The sequence below is a fragment of the Apodemus sylvaticus genome, chromosome 11 (assembly GCF_947179515.1).
Source record: "Apodemus sylvaticus chromosome 11, mApoSyl1.1, whole genome shotgun sequence".
Lineage (NCBI taxonomy): Eukaryota > Metazoa > Chordata > Mammalia > Rodentia > Muridae > Apodemus > Apodemus sylvaticus.
In genome coordinates, this window is record NC_067482.1 from 74,899,060 (window position 1) to 74,915,772 (window position 16,713).

At 51.6% G+C, this 16,713-nt stretch overlaps 1 protein-coding gene across 1 annotated transcript in view; it reads left to right on the plus strand.

Moving 5' to 3' along the window:
• Sorcs2 (sortilin related VPS10 domain containing receptor 2) overlaps positions 1 to 16,713 on the plus strand; it is a 380,275-nt gene that overhangs the window by 229,248 nt on the left and 134,314 nt on the right. The window contains exon 3 of the mRNA XM_052199229.1: positions 14,903 to 15,002. Coding sequence (XP_052055189.1) covers positions 14,903 to 15,002 — 100 coding nt within the window. The remainder of the gene's footprint in view (positions 1 to 14,902; positions 15,003 to 16,713) is intronic.

The window sequence follows — 16,713 nt, forward strand, 5'->3', positions numbered from 1 at the left end:
GCTGACCCCCGCAGCGCACCATGAAGGGAAGTCAGTGGGAATTCAGGCAGGAACCTGGCGGCAGGAACTGAAGTACAGGCCATGTCAGAGTGTTGCTTGTACTGGCTTGCATACTGTGGCTTGCCCAACCTGCTTTCTAATACCCAGGGCCTTTGGGGAAGTAGCCATAGTCTGTCACAAGGCATTGCCAGGCCCCACAGCTCCAAGTTGTGCACAGAAAACATCACATCACCACTCACTGGTGCCTGGCCCACCTGCATGGGCTGCCTGCCCACTCACTCTGGGTCACATGAGACAAGAGACACAGCAGTGTATACTCTGCAAGTGGCCTGCTGGTGTGGGGTCTGCCAGGAGGTATAGTATAGGAGCTAGGGATGGTATAGAGCCTCCCTCAGGCAATGTCTCCTTACAGTAGAGTGTGATGCCCTAGAGGAACATGTGCTGACAGGACCCAGCAGAGACCTTGTGCGGTGGTTGCTCTCCCGGAGGGTCCTGATGCTGAGGCAAGGAGCCAAGCTGAGGCTAGGATTGGGTGCTCAGGAGGGGCTTCAGAGGCTGGAAGGGATGAAAGAGTAGAATTTCATCCTTTGAATTTCAGAGGTTTAGAGTCCAAGGTCATCATGGTGGGAAGCCTGCAGCAGGCAGGCATGGTCCTGGAATGGTAGCTCAGGCTTTCCATTCTGATCCTTAACCTCCTGGCAGAGAAAGAGAGGTGGGGGTGAGAGGGAGAGTGAGCAGGAAGGAGGGGGAAGGGGGGAGCTCTGGGAATGGAATGCCAAGGGCTTTTGAAAACTCAAAGGCTTAATCCCTCCCCAAACATTCAGACATACAAGCCTGTGGAGGCAATTCTCAGTCACACCACCTCAAGCCTGGAGACTGCAGAGCAGTAGGGACTGATGCTAGAAGCCCAGGCATACTTGACCCCGGGGCGTGGTCTGTGCCTCTTCTGAATGGCCCCAGCAGCCTTGAACCCTGCCTACGCATATCCATTCCTCTGGCAAATTCACTGTCCTCTCCCCACACCTTCTGACACACGCAATTTGTCTTGAGGCCCAAACTTGAGATACATAGTGCTGGGGAAAGATGCCACAGAAGATGGGGAGGGATGGACTGAGGAGACCCCGGCTCCCACAGCTTATATCCTGGAAGAGCCCTCTGGGACACTTGGCTCAGGGGTTGTCTCTAACTTGAAGGCAAGGAGAAAGGAATACCCTTCGGGGGCTGTGTCAGGAGGACCTTAGTGCTCCTTATGTGTACCAAGGCTTCCTCAGGGGCTGTCAGGCATCTCCAGATTTGGACTAAGCATCAGCCTTAACGGGATGAAGCGCCTGGAAAGGGGATGCTTCTGAGCTGTGGGGACCCGTGTCAGGATGCTGAGCTGTGGGGACCCGTGTCAGGTTGCTGAGTTGTGGTGACCCGTGTCAGGATGCTGAGCTGTGGGGACCCGTGTCAGGATGCTGAGCTGTGGGGACCCGTGTCAGGATGCTGAGCTGTGGTGACCCGTGTCAGGATGCTGAGCTGTGGAGACCCGTGTCAGGATGCTGAGCTGTGGTGACCCGTGTCAGGATGCTGAGCTGTGGGGACCCGTGTCAGGATGCTGAGCTGTGGGGACCCGTGTCAGGATGCTGACGGCAGCAGCTACCGTGTCCCGCCTGGGATGTTTTGCTTCTGGGCCATGAGCAAAAGAGCAGATGTCCACGCGTTTCAGTTTCCCGTGGATAGGGTGGGGATCTGCCATCTAGCACTGTGTTCTCGGCCGGTGCATCACCAGACTGAGGGCGGGTGTAGGTGTTTTACCGTCTCTTCACCCCTTTCTAAGTCTGTCTCCACTGGGGAAATCCTCCCCCACTAAGGCCCAATTAAATTTCCCAAATTAATTATGCACCTGACAGCAGGGTTGGTGATTTCCTAATTCCCACTGTAATTACACGGCAGAAGCAGTCACCCTGGTCTCCCTGGTGGGTGTGGGCTGTGCAGCAAGCGTGGCATTTGGTCTGAACCTGGGTGGGGTGGGGTTCAGGGGTGGGGGTGGCTGGGAGTGGGGTAGGGGAATCTTCTACCCTCAGCAGACACAGCAAGTTCCTGGCCTGTCCCAAGTCACGCTGTCTCTCAGCTCTGTCCTACTAAGATCACACGGGCGCAGGCAGGGAGGCCATGGATCTGTAATCATGAGACGCTGGGAAGTGGCTAGGACGGTGAACTTCCCTAGACAGGACCATCAGAAGCAAGGACATGGCTGGTAGGCTGTGTGGGGGGCTCAGGTGGTGGGTGGGATGAGAAAAAGGGGCGGGGCCAGAGTGGCTGCTCAGTCAGGGTCAGTGTGCTGGTCCTAGAACACTTCCGGGTTGATTCTTGATTCTTGTATTGCTGTTGCACTCTGGGCAGATGGGAGACCAGCATTCTTCCTCCAGCCACGCCCCAGCCTTCAAGTCCATTCTTGGTCACACCCCCCGGGGACTTGGACACTAACTCCATTTCCATTTAGGAAAGCATGAAGTCCCCCGAGTGACCATGAGCAGACCAGGGGTGGTGACAAGAGAGGGTGTGGTCTACGTGGCTCCAGGATGAAGGTTGGCACAACCGAGCCCCCCCACCCATGGGCATCCTAGGATTACAGTGGGACACACTTTGGCTCTGGTCTCAGTCAGGCTCTGGCAGGAGAGCAGCTCAGAGCAGCTTCGTGAGGAGTGAATGCAGCCCCTGACCGCAGTGCTGCCCTTCCAAGCCACAAGCCCTGGCAGGCAGCGCCACCATGGCTTCAGGGACCACAGAATTACATCTCTCTCAAAACACTCCTTTTTAAAAATTTAATTGCCGTGACTGGCATAATCCTGCTTATCTCCGTCTACCCTTGATGGTAGATTTATCGTAATGAACTGTAACTGTGCTGCCTCTGATCTCTGAAGGCTGTTTATTTTCTATGTTATCGTGGGTTCCATGTTGGAGGACAGTCTGCAGCCAGCCTAGGAAGTGGGTTCCCATAGCGGCTTGCATGTTCTTATGGTCTCTGCAGCACAGCCTTTTTCCTTGGGGTCTAGGGCAGAGCTCCCTCTGTTGTATTCAGTGCCTTGCCTGTGCAGTGTCCTGCCGTTGGCCTCAGGATGCCTACCTCACCCTGCCTAGCTGCCCACAGCCCTGCTGATAGTGTCATCCTAGCTGATCTCTCCTAGGAGGACCTGTGACCTTCTATTCCTGGCAGACCAGCTAAGGTTAAAACATGGAATGTGCCTCATCTAGATGGCCAGACCCCAGAGGGTGATGCCACCAAGGGTGTGTGCCCTGTTCTGTCATCAGCCTGCCCAGGAGAGAAAACTGGGGAGTACAGTACCACCTCAGGGCCTTTACAGGAGCTGGCCTTCTGCCAGGATACTCACAGCGTCCTGCTAACCCTCCATGCATTCTAGACTCTAGTCTGTGTTATCTCCCTGGGAAGAGCATGCCAGTTTCATTCTGTTACCATGATAAACACCATGATCAAAGCAACTTAGGGAGGATGGGGGCTATTTCAGTGTGCAAGTTGCAATCTAACACCGAGGGGAGTCAGGACAAGAACTTGAAGCAGAAGCCATGGGGGACTGCTGTTTATTGGGCTTACCTTCTGGTTTGCCAGTAGATGCATGCTTGGTTAAGTTTCTACATAGCCCAGGACCATCTGCACACGGAATGTTGCCACCCACAGTGGGCTGAGCCCTTCTATGACAATTAGCAATGGAGACAATCCTCCACAGAGGGCAGAGGTGCACCCTGGGTAGTCACTGACTAGCGGCTCACCTAACATGCTCCTCTTGGTGACTCTAGGGAAGGTGTGATTTCCCTCATTCCAGAGCAGAGTCCCCTGAGGACCAGCAAACTGGGTGAGTTGCTCAGGGTCACTGTGGCCTCTGTGGGAGTGACACACAGCTCTGGGGTGCTTGCTGTCCTCTGGGAAGTGTCCTGCTCTTTTCAGGCCATGGGTGCTGACAGGCCTTAGGCCTCCCAGGGATCCAGGAATGTTTGCAGATGGCATTCAGCAGGAAAATGAGTGTCCCCTCAAGCGAACAAGTCCACGCTCATCTGCTCCTCCACAGCTGGACCTTGAAGGGAAAACTTGCACTTAGAGCCACAGCCTTCCCTCAGTGTTCCAAGTGAGTCCTTCTCACTGTTATCTCTTCCCTGGAGAATCCGATCGCCAACACTGTCTCCTCTGGAAGTAATGAATGGGGGCTGTGTGCGCACCTGAGGTGGGGACGGAGCCTATGGCCTATGTTCACTTGCTTCTTTCATGTCGTGTTATCTTCAGAAAGATGCTTGCTGTCCTCTGTCAGGTAATGACAAGCATGACCATTCCAAGGAGGTACTGGTGTGGCCCTGCCCATCAAACCTGGAGGGATAAGTACTCTAGATTTCCCATCCTGCCATGTCAGGATCAATGGAGACCATCCCTACCTGGCCACAAAGGTGGCCCACATCATCACTAGGGTCCCTGTTTGAGAATCTACAACAGCTAGTGACTTTGGCATTGGGGGCTTTGCCCCTTCCTGTGGGCTGGAAGGTGGCATGGTCGTGACCAGGGCTCCTGGAGGCACGCCCAGCTGTGAAAGTGGTACCACCACTGCAGGATGACAGCCGTGTGCCAGATGACAGGAAGGGAGCCAGGTGATCCCGAGGACAGGGGCCTCATTTGGCCTGGAGGCTGGCGAGAAAGTTCTGAAGACTGCCAGTGGGGCAGAGCCTTTGCAGAAGTCCCATCCATGTGGTGTAAAACCTGTGGGACACCACAGGGAGCTCTGGCCCCCTTCTCCTCACAGTCCAACTCCATCCTTGGTGACCAAGCAAGTGATGCTGCCTCCTGATCTGCATGGGAAGAGGACCCTGCGGGTCTTCAGTCACAGAGGGGCTGAGGAGGGGATCACTGTCTGAAAGGTCTCTGTGAAGCGTGTCTTTGAAGCTCTGTCCACTGTGTTCTCAAGTGTCTGTGAGGCTGCCCTTGGTGCGTCCTACCTTAGTGGGTTGTTTCCTGCCTACATTTCTGTTCTTGTTCATTCCTTGCTGCTTCCCGGGAGCAGCTAGCCTGCTTCATAAGGCTCCAGGATCATCCTCATTGGAAAACCATGAGAAATGTCCACCCATAGCCTGACCAATCTCCTTTCTCTCTGCTCACATAACTTCCCTCCAGGTCCCCAACTCCCAGGTCCCCTGTAGACCTGAGGCTTTTTTATATGTTCAGGTAATACCATCCTTGGGCACTAGGAAATACCCACACTTTCTCCAGGTTCTGATAAGCCTTTACTTCCTTCCCCGGGGCTACTGAGAGACCCCTCTATTTTCCATAGGCTTTAGACAGCTCCCACGCCTCCTTGGAATCCTGGGGGTCTGCTCTCTGGTATCATCTTGTACGTGTGTGGCCCTGTAGGCAGGAACGTGTCTGGCAGAATAGCGGTTGCCTCCACTGTACAGGGTTCTTGAGGCTCCTGCCTGGCCAAGTTTAACCCCTTCAGTGCTGTCTGTGAGGAGGGCTGGGGGCTGCCTGGAGGAAGAGGGGCCTGGGCAGTAGTTGTAGGCACTGAGATCTTCCCACAATGTGAAGTCATGCCCAGGGACACTGAATACCTCTTTGCCCACCACCCCAGCACAAGGCCTCAGCATGGGATAAGTTCAGAAAGTCTGTGGAAGGGTTTCTTGCAAAGGATTGAATTCTTGGGGCAAAGGAAGTGCCAAGGCCAAAAACCAGATTATCTGGGCCAAGTTCATGACCACATTTCCATCTCTGGGTGCTAGTTGGGCTGCAGGCAGGGTTTAGAGGAATGTGTGTGGGTGGTCAGCATAGCCCACTTCATTCCAGAACTCTCTGCCAGCAAAGCGCACAGTATTCAGCACTCAAGGCCATTGCAGATGTAGCAATGTGGAGAGAGTCTGGTCAGGATCAGGCCCACAAGATGGCATCTGCCCCTTGGGCATTTGGGCCTAAGAAAACTGGAGCCTCCAAAATCCCCTACATTCTCCCTCCAGCCCATGGCTGAGCTGCCTGAGGGTCAATGCTGGGTAAGAAAGGTCCCTGAGCCCCTGGTAGCTCTCCCAGGGGATGGCCTGCTGCTCCCATGCCAAGGTGTGCAGTGATCGGTTGCTGGTACATTAGCAGGCCCTAGGATGGGTCTGCAGACATGGCGAGGGTGAGAAGCGGCATCAGGAAGGCTCTGGTGGTCTGGGGGAGCCATGCTATGTCTCAGTCCGAAGTTGATAGACAAACCTGAAGTTGATCCCTGGCTCCTGAGGTTGCTCTAACTTGGGCCATCAGGCCCCCTGTGCCTCAGTTTCCTCATCTGCTCATGGGCAGCCACAACCATGTTCCAGCTTTGTTGGGTGCCTCTGTCGTTACTGTCAGTCTGTTGCACTGCGCTAGCGCGGGAGGGGTGGGTGGGGTAGAGAGACTCTGATCTGTTTCTCAGAATACAGATATCCTTCACATCAAGAGTCTGTTGGACTTTTTTGTTATTGGTGGTAGTGTTTTGGCTTGGATTTGTTTTTATTTCATAATGTTACAAAAGCCAGAGGCACTCCACAGAAACCACATTGTAAGCTTTGATCTTTTCCAGGCTGGCCATATGTAAGAGCCTTTCTGACAACGCTGGGCAGCAGAGAAGGGAAACACACTGGCTGCAGGCCTGCATGCTCTGAATCTATACACTCAATGAGTCAACACTTCCTAACAGCATGGGCTATGTAGATGATTTTGCCACTGAAAGTTAGCAGGAGTGTGCTAAGTACTCTTAAAGTAGTAGTCTGGGCTCCGCGCACATTTTCTGCGGGTGTTTGGCAGGCTGGAGTAGGTGTAGATTTTTTACTTGCAATATTTTAAATTTAGGATTGGGTTTGGGGGACAATGAGCAGGAAAAAAAATCTGTTCCTGGCCCCATTCTTTCTGCACCCCTTCATGAAGCTTACCTCACTAGCTAACATTCTGTTCCTTAGTTTACACTCTCAAGCCACCTTCCAGAATCTTCCTGAATGACACCATCGCCCTTAGTATGTACCCTAGAGTGATGATTCTCTGTCTGTGACTGATCCTAGGAGGGCTGATTAAGGAATCAGGGTAATGGGAATGAAAATTCCCTCTTGGCAGGTCTTATAAAACCTCCAGGCCCCTGTGCAGCCTGTGGTCTGTGTGACTGTCACTACTGTGTCTGTTCCTACTGCCACTTCCTGTCATCGGAAACAGGACAAAAATCTCAGGACAGGCTTCTCCATGTCTCCAACATGTCTACGCTTGGTGGTAGGTCCCCATGTTTCCCCTGCTTGGCCTCCGTTTCCCTATAATCAGCGTACTTGTTAGTGCTTGCCTCCTGATTGCTGAGAGGTCAACTGGAAGTGCCCTGCGGGCAGTCAAATGTAGACTTCTGATTAACCAAAGACATAAGGTGCACGTGGTCACAGGGCCAGTGCAGTGGGCAGAGGGCAGTCCTCTGAGTGGCAGTGAGATAGCCCTGGGCAGCACTGGCTTCTTTACATTCATCTCTGTCTTCAGGACAGACATGAGCATCTGTCCTGAACCCTCTCCACACACATAAACTCCTTGTCCCACACAGTGCGGGCGCTGCCCGGGGACAGGACTTGCGGGTGGCCTCAATGGGAGGGCCTGGGGGGGTCACTGCCTGGTGGAAGCATGCTTTTCTCATACCTGTGCATGCTTTCCAGGTTAGCAATGGGAGCTGAGTGTGAACGCAGGGCCGTGTGGTGGGAGGAGGGGGAGAACGTGGCCCACCAGCAAAATAATTATAGAATATAAAAATGGCTTAATGAAATCATTTTTAAAAAGAGGATGTGTGCAAACACTTGGCAATTAAGCAGCCGATTCACAAATACCAATTTTCCAACTATGTTCACATTCCATGCTTCTACTAGCCTGGTTTTAGACTCTAGCTTTTTAATTTTTTAATTTGAATGAATGAAGATTAGAATGGTCCCACTCAGCACTTTAGGGAAAATAGTTGGTCAGTTTGGATCCTGAAAGCAAGGAGGTCACCTAAGGGTGTGCCCTGTTGTGGGATAGGAGATGATTCTCAAGTGCTACTGTCCCCTCCCTGCTCCCTGCTCCCTGCTTCCTCCTTCCTCCTTCCCATCATCCTTCCATAGTGTCATCCTTAAGGCTGGTGCATGGATGATGCAAACTCACTTTTGCATGGCAAGCTTGCCCAAAGATGGAAACCTGCTAGCCTACGGTCATACAGCCTTCAGGTCTGACACCTAGAGGTGGCTGACAAGCATTGATTGGCAGCTGTGTGCTTGCCTGGTAGACCTTTAGACAATCTTGGTGACTTCATTGTGACTAGATCTGTCAGCCTCTGGGAGGAGGTAGTCTTAGGCCCAGTGCTGGCTGGAGGGTTCCATTATCAGCCTGCCTGGACTGTGCTGGGCACTGAGGCAGGTTGTCCTCTAATTCCCAGGTGTATCTGAGATGGTAAATGCCACTCCATTTCCTTGCCTGCATTCAGGGTCTCCTAAGCTGGGTATCCCTTCCCCTCCCTCTGTCCAGCTTACCCTGGCCTGGGGTAGAGGCTGAGCCCAGCCCAATGCTATTCCTGCTGTGGCCTTTGCTCTGTGTCCCTGGTAGGCTGGCAGCTGAAATGTTCTCTATCACTGCTGGCCTGTGGCTGCTTCCAGCAGACCTCAGCCTGCTGGGGAAAGGGTTGGCAGGGTTCCAGTCACTCAGGCCCTACATTGTCTCCAAGTGTTCCTCAGCTGCTGTCCTCTCAGAGGCAACATTACCCAGTGACTGCATGTTCCCTGGCTCTTCAGTGGTCCCAGCAAGGGGCTCCCTGTTCCTTGGGTCCTGGGCTTTTTCTATGCTTTGTACATTTTCCTCCATCATGAATGGCTGCCTGGGTGTTGGTAAAACTGCAGACCTGTTCGGCATTCCATTGCTGTGTACTCTCTGCCTGTCCCTGTGTCATTAAAGAAAAGTAGAAGGGATAAACAAGAGTCAGGTGCCATAAACATCTAATTGGGTAGCACCTGGGTCAACAGTCAGCGCTCAGTAACTACAGCTGCCTATGTGAGTTGAACAGATACACTTCAAACACGGATCCACCCAGAACCCCACAATATAGCCTTACCATCATGGAGTCTTTATGCAGCTCTGGACTTGGGGTGCAGATCTCCTGTGAAGAATGAGGTAGGTTCTCGAGTAATACAGCTACAAGCCAGGGAGACCTGGAGCCCCGGATGCTGGGGGTGGGGCAGGGCATTTCTTCCTGGAGGCTCTGAGCCCTGCACTTGGATCTGGGAAAGCTTGGTTGCTGATGTTGAAGGCCCCAGTCCGAGGTGGTCCTGAGGCAGCCAGGAGAAGCTAACCCATCCGCCCATGCACCCTGTCCACCCCACTCTTCTTCCTACCCATTCCCCCTGCTTCCCAGAGCTGGAATGGCCTGGATTGCTTGACTCCTGCAGTGTGTGTAGCTTTGAAAATACAGGGTTAGAGTTAGAATCAGGAGTTCAAAGCCAGTCTCTGCCTGGGCTCCACGGGCTCTGCGGGTGGTTTGGTTTAGATGTTTAAATTTTTGTCTTTGAAGAAAAATGCTGGAGTTAAAACCATAACAGTAAGATACCAGGTGAGGCTGCTGCATTATCTTGCTGGGGAAATGTGACAATCCCTGTCCACTTTAGTCTCTTCTTCTTCACTTCCTGACACTGACTGACAAGTGGCTCAGGCCACTCCACTGTTCCTGAGTATCACATATCTGCCACAGGCCATGTGAGGGCCAGACAGCTTTTCCTAGGATGAGGTCTCCTGTCCTGCAGAGGGGCAGGGTCCACCTCTCTTAGGTGACCTCTGCCTTAGCAGCCCTGTCCTTAGCAAGAACCAGAGTGTTCCAAAGAACAGGCGCTTGTGTTTTATCTTCTTCCGAGACAGTGTAAACAGTCAAGGCCAGCCCACCCAAGTCATTCTCGTTGGTCCCTTGAGCTGCACGGAGTGAATCTCCCTTGTGCACCCGTCACCATTGTTGGGTGTCTGCTTGAGAAGCTGCTGCCCGTGGGGATGATGATGGGCAGGAGGCATGCATGTAACTGCCCACTGGGAAGGCACAGCCAGGCCCAGATCCCCCATAACCATGGTACGAAGACCCATTCAACCGGTGCCTTTGCTGGGATCCAGGGCTAGGACCCTATGACAGTTAGTTACTGAAAGGTGCGGAGTACCTGCAGGTTAAGGACATTGGTCACAGTTTTTGCAATGATGGGGACTTTGGAGGCCGCTGACTCCAGTCCTCTTGAAAGGCACATTCCTGAGCAGTGTCACCTGGCCTCCATGTCACTTGTGTTCCCTCCAGCTCTTCCCATAGGCCATTTGCCCAGTTAAGTCATCCAACTGTCCCTTCTGAGGATGGACCCTGCTCCTACAGTCTAAACTCCTGATTCTGACTGTAGCCACAGTGATTCCCCTGGCAGAGCAGCCTAGAGGCAATGACAAACCCTGTGTGGTGCATGCTATACACAGGTACCCTTTAAGGGGACTTCACATGGCCACTTAGCTGACCTACTGGGACAGAGCTTTCCAGGTGAGGACTCTGCCCAAACAGACCCTGTCTGTTGGGGACGCCCCTGATCTCATCTATGTCCAGACCTGAAGTTCTGACTAGGTCTTGATTAGGGACCATGGGACTTATGCAAGACACTGTTGGTCACAGTACAAAGAGGAAGGACGGTTGTGACAGAGATGTGGAGGAGACCTAAGTGTATGGATGAGAGGAGGGCTTCTGCTGAAGGACTCTAGCCACAGAACATTCTAGAAGATGCAAAGCCAGCAACAATGAAAAGATCAGTGCCGCTCCCGGTTGGAGGTCTGGGTAGGTTGCAGGCTGAGCCTAGAGGATGTTTAGGGCAATGAAGGGATTCCATTCTACCTGATGCGGTAGCAGCGGATGCGGTCATATTAAGTCTGTTGGGCCAGCAGGCCTGCATCAGAACCACGGGCTCTGTAAGGATAGTATGTTTGCTGCTTCATCCTTGGGACTAATGTATCCTCTGAGGGAGGGAGGGTAGTGGCAGAGAGGGGCTGCACATAGAGCCAGGGGTGTGGGTATTCTGAGCTTACCTCACCGTTTTGTAGTTATCTGGAAACTGCAATAAAATGAAGTCTATTAACTAAAACTAGGAGCAGGTGAAATTAATTTTAGTAATGATTTTAATTAACTCAATATATCCAGAATATTAGTATGTCAATATGTAATCTACATAAAACTGACAATGAGGTATTTTACATTCTTTCTGGGCCCTGAGCCTTTGAAATCAGTGTTTTACAGTTTTTCTGCTTTGGGTCAGCTGGGCCACACGTTCCAAGCACCGTGGACTCAAGTTGCCAGTGGCTGTTGCATTGTAAGGCAGGTCCAGCCCCTCCACCCGTCCTCTGTTTCCTGGCTCGGAGAAAGGGACTTGGCATGTGCGACCAAGCATCACTGAGGGTGATTCTCAGGATTGTCTTTTGAGTCCTGGGTAATCACGGAACCAGTAGAAGAGGAATTTTAAGTGGTTGACGTCACACTGCACACAGAGTCTGGGGAACGGACTTCAAAGACAGAGAGGCAGGCTACCAGCCCAGTAGATCAGTGGTTCTCAACTGTCCTAATGCTGCGACCCTTGTTGTGGGCACTTGCCAGGGTCCCGTGGACCTTCAGCTGCAATGCTGCTTTCTTTCTTTCTTTTTTTTCTATCAGATATTTTCTTTTTTTTTTTTTTTGATATATTTTTATTTACATTTCAAATGATTTCCCCTTTCCTGGGCAATGCTGCTTTGTCAAACCTACCACCTCTTTCTTATTATCTGACCTACTCCCTCCTTTATCTCTGTATCTGTCTGTCTCTGTGTTTTTGCCCTCCTTCCCAGTCTGTGTCCTCATTCTGTCTCAGTCTCTAGCTCTTCCTCATTGTCCCCCATCTGTCTGTCTGTCTGTCTTTCAGTATCTCTCTCTCCCCTATATGTGTGTCTCTGACTTTGTGCCTTTGCCTCCTCCCCCCCCTTTGGAATGCCACATCTGTGTCCTGTGTCTTGTATGATGTTAAGGATCTGAAAACAAGCCCTCTGCTGTTCTGGAAGTCCCAGCCCTGAGAGAAGGTGGCATCTTGGGGGCTAGTTCCTTTGGGGGGGGCTGATGGAGAATCTATTTCCATTCTCTTCAGCTCCTGGGGCTGCAGCCTTCTCTAGCAGTGACCTCTGCCTTCAAGTGGCCCCTCTAGTGTGGTCTTCCCTTATCCTGATGACATCTGTGAGAGCTATATTTCATTCTTGTTCTTGGCTGATGTGTTTTCAAAGATACTGGTCAACCAGGGGCAGGTAACTTTCTCTAGCAGACACAGTCTATCCCTTCTTGCCTTGGGCCCCGTGCATGTCGGTGACCCAGTGATCCCACTACCTCTGGATCCTCCTGGTGCCTGCATTGCTGCTACTCCTCTGGTGTGATAGCATTTTGTTAGCTTCCTTAGCAAGTGCCTGTCTCCCTCCATTGATAGATGTACTAGACCACAGGGGCCACGCCTTGGGTGCTGCTCCCTGTGGCTGTCCAGCATCCATGGGTGCCACTGAGTTCTTAGCTATGGGCAGCTCCTGTAGTGAAGAGGATGGAGAGGAACCCGGGGCAGATGGACTGGGGCTGAGGCAGAGAGGATCAGGGAAGGGGTGGGCTGGGAGGGGCCGCGGAACAGGATCAGGTCTTGGGATCAGGGTCAGGAAAGGACAGCCAGAGATCCATCTGCATTAGGCCATGGCCACTGAGCTTATAAACAACCATTGTTTCTACAGGGGTCTGGGGTGTGTGGATTGATTTCTGCTAATGGGGCCTCTCACTTCCCCCTTAGCAATGAAAATCAATTCTCTGCGGTTTGGAGAGTAAATGTGCCCTGATTAAATGGCAGGCATGGTGTCATCTTTGTTCTCGTGCTCTGGTCCCCAGGGAGATGTGAAATAGCCAGTCCCCAGATGGTCCCCAGGGAACGTACCCCTTCGGGGAAATCCTGAGAGCCTGAAGATGGGGAGGGGGCTGCCTCTTGTCTTGGCCTGAGGGACTTTGTGACCCTGAGGTTTATAAAGGACCTTGGGTGTGGCCACAAAGCCCAGTGATAGTAAACTCCGCCATCTTCCTGGAACTGCTTCACCTGAGGATGCAGGAAGGAGCTAGCTCAGGAACACTAAGCATAGACTGAGGAAGAGGATCAAAAGACACTATGGAGTAGAGTGTTTACTCATTTCAGGCCCAGAACAAGAAGCCTTGGCCTCCTCATGCCTCTCTGCAGGCCCAGAGAACAGAAGATGCTGCTGAGGCCACATAGCAAGTACAGGTGGCAGGCAGTATTGCAGCCAGGGTTCAAGTCCAGGTGCCACCAGGTGCCACGTGGGGCTGAGATCTTAGGCAGAAATATTGACCACAACCAGAGCCCCTATCCCACTTGACTCTCCCAGTACACTTGGCATAGTCTGCAGTTCCCACATATTTTAGATGTATTTTTTATTGTTTTTAAACTTATTTTATGTACCGATGTTCTCTTTCTATGTATGTCTGTGTGAGAATGTTAGATCTCCTGGAACTGGAATTATAGATAGTTATGAACTGCCTTGTGGGTGCTGGGAATTGAACCTGGGTCCTTTGGAAGAGCAGCTAGTGCTCTTAACCACTGAGCCATCTCTCCAGCCCCTATCTTTATTATATTTTACTTGTGTGTAGGTCTGTATCTGCATATGGGTATGTGCATATGAGTGCAGGTGCCCAAAGAGGACACAGGCTTTGGTTCCCCTGGAGCTAGAGTTACATCTGGGAATTGGAAACCAAACGCAGGTCCTCGGGAAGAGCAGCAAATGCTCTTAACTGGTGAGCCAGCCATCTTTCCAACCCAAGTTCCCATGTGTTTTAATGAGTCATCATGGGAAGTCATTGTGACCTATACACATCAATGTAGAGGCAGTTCCATGGTTTCATGTATCAATGGATCATAGCATGGTCCTAAGTATGTTTTTCCTTCTTGGTTTTGGTGGCCTGAGGGCTTCAGGGCTCAGAGAGCTATTGGTACTTTTCTGCCTGCTCACTTTAAGACTGAGAAAAAGAACCAGAAGGGACTTAATGGGGGTGGTGTGGAGCTACTGGCCTGTTGTCCCCTGGTGAGCTCACTGGGCCAGATCCTGGTGGCAGGGATCCTGGGGTCTGATTCCCAGCAGGCACAAAGCTCTCCTCTGTTATCCTGTGGTCTTGTGCTCAAGGTAGGGGTCGGCCTGGTCTGGATGCGCCTGCAGGAACTGAGCATTGGGAGAAGGTAGTGGATGAGCAGAACAGAGCAGAGGGGCCCCAGCTCAGTCAGTGGTCATTCAAGACACCGTGACCTGGCATCAGATGGGCCAGCTTTTGAACCCTAAGTCTGCTGCTTGTCAGCTGAGTGGCCTCTCATGAAGGACACTGTCCCCTAGGTGCCCGCTTGCTCATCTGTGAGCTGGACAAAACAGCATAGATCTTCAGGGTTTTGTGAAGCATTGTAGAGAGGGAAGGATCAATAGCTCTGACTTCTGAGAGGGATGGTGGTACACACCTTTAATCCCAGCATTTGTGAGGTGAAAGCAGGCTGATCTCAAAGCTTTATGTCAGCCTGGTCTACAGAGTAAGCAGGATATCTAGGCTATACGGAGAAACCCTGTCTCAAACAAACAAACAAACAACAGTTCTGACTTGTAGTCCTTCCTCCAGACTTGGACTGTAAACCTTTGCAAACCTGCTGTCCACAAGGGAACCTGGGCTCCTACCTGCACTTGGGGCAGGGACATGCTCCTCGTTGAAGGATGGAGAGGACAACCTATGCCCAGTTCTCAGCTCTGCCAGTGCTGGCACACCGTGGTCCTGCAAAGCCTACCCCTGCAGGGCATGTGCTCACAGTTGTCTCTCTGTTACCACAGGTCCTCAGATTTTGGAACAACCTACACCAAGCTTACTCTCCAGCCTGGTGTCACCACTGTCATCGACAACTTCTACATCTGCCCGGCTAACAAGAGAAAGGTATGTATGTATGTATGTATGTATGTATGTATGTATGTATGTATGTATGTAAGTATGTATGTATGTATGTGCTCTTCCAGGGTGACCAACCCTTGGGATCTGGCTTTCCATGGCAGTCTGTATCACTGATCTCTTCCTGCTTTGGGACAGTGGCCTGGTGTGAGTTATTTGCCTCCCCTCCCAGCCCTTGTTGCTTTGGCTAATTTTGATGAGTGTATTTGAAACTGTCAGTTGGGTCCTTGGAGGAGAGCCTGCATGCTTATCTAGGGCGCATCCATCTTCTGTCCTGGAGGCAACATCCAGCAGGCGGGCAGGGAGGAGAGTGTGCGAGCTCTCCAGCTCACTCCATCTGACTCCATCCGGCGCAGAGTCCTGAGGGCAGCTCTGAGAGCCTTCCGTAGGGTGTCACCTCTCCAGCATTAGTTTTGTCCCATGTCAGAGCATTGCTTGCTGTCCCTTAGACTAGGTTTCCCCATTATTGCTCCCTGTCTAGATGTAGAAGAAGGAAGACCATAGGAGACCCCTCCTGCAGATGTGCAGCTGTATCTTGGCCCACCTGGAGACCCAGCACAAAGTCAGGAGAACAGCCTTCATGTTGAACTCAGTCTAGAGAAGCAGTCCCAAGGTCACAGGACAGGACTCAGAACAGAGTTCAAATCCTGGGTCACGTCTCTGAGCCTTGGTTTCCCAGTCGGAAAATGGGATGCAGCCCATATCTTACAGAGACTTTAATGAGCCCCGCACAGTGCTCCTGACAAGGCCTGGACCCCACAGGTACTTGGGTAGTGGCAAAAGAGAAATCCTAGCAGCCTGTTATAGACACAAGGCCAGCGGCTCACAGCTTGCAGGCCGGTGCTCACAGATGAGATGACACAGAAACGGAGTTTATTGGAGACCTTGCCTTGAGGAGCTAGGATGCTCTCAGATTTCCCTGTTGGGGGATTCTCATATTTGAGCCAGTTTTTACAAGGAGGGGAAGAGAGGCATAGGGCACTGGGCATGAAGAATACTGCTGGGTGGTGCCTTCATATCCCATCCTTGTCGTGCTGTCCCCACCCCCAATACACACACACACACTCACACACACACACACACAATGACACACACCATACACACCTAACACACACAATGACACACACAATACACACCTAACACACACAACACATACACAATGACACACATATCACACACACACCTAACACACACAACACATACACAATGACACACACACATACATACACACCTAACACACACAACACATACACAATGACACACACACATATATACACACATAACACACAACACATAAACAATGACACACAAACTACACACACACACATACAAATACAACATACACACCTAACAAACACATGCTCACAAACACACACACATACAAACACAACATACACACCTAACACACACATACTCACAAACACACGCACGAACACACACACACACACACACACACACACACACACATGCACGCATATCAGACTTTGTCATTAACCCTGGCCTCCTGGGGCCAGTCACAAACATTCTTTTCTGGCTAGTTAAGCATAGTGCTGTGTGCTTTGTGTTAGCTGGTGCACAGAATTAAGGAATAAGGAAGCCATTACTCCTGGGGCTGCCTGCAGGTCACCAGATACTTCAGGTTCTAAAACCTAAAGAAATGCTGTTAGAAGGTGACTGTTAATCCTGTAAGTGTGCCTTT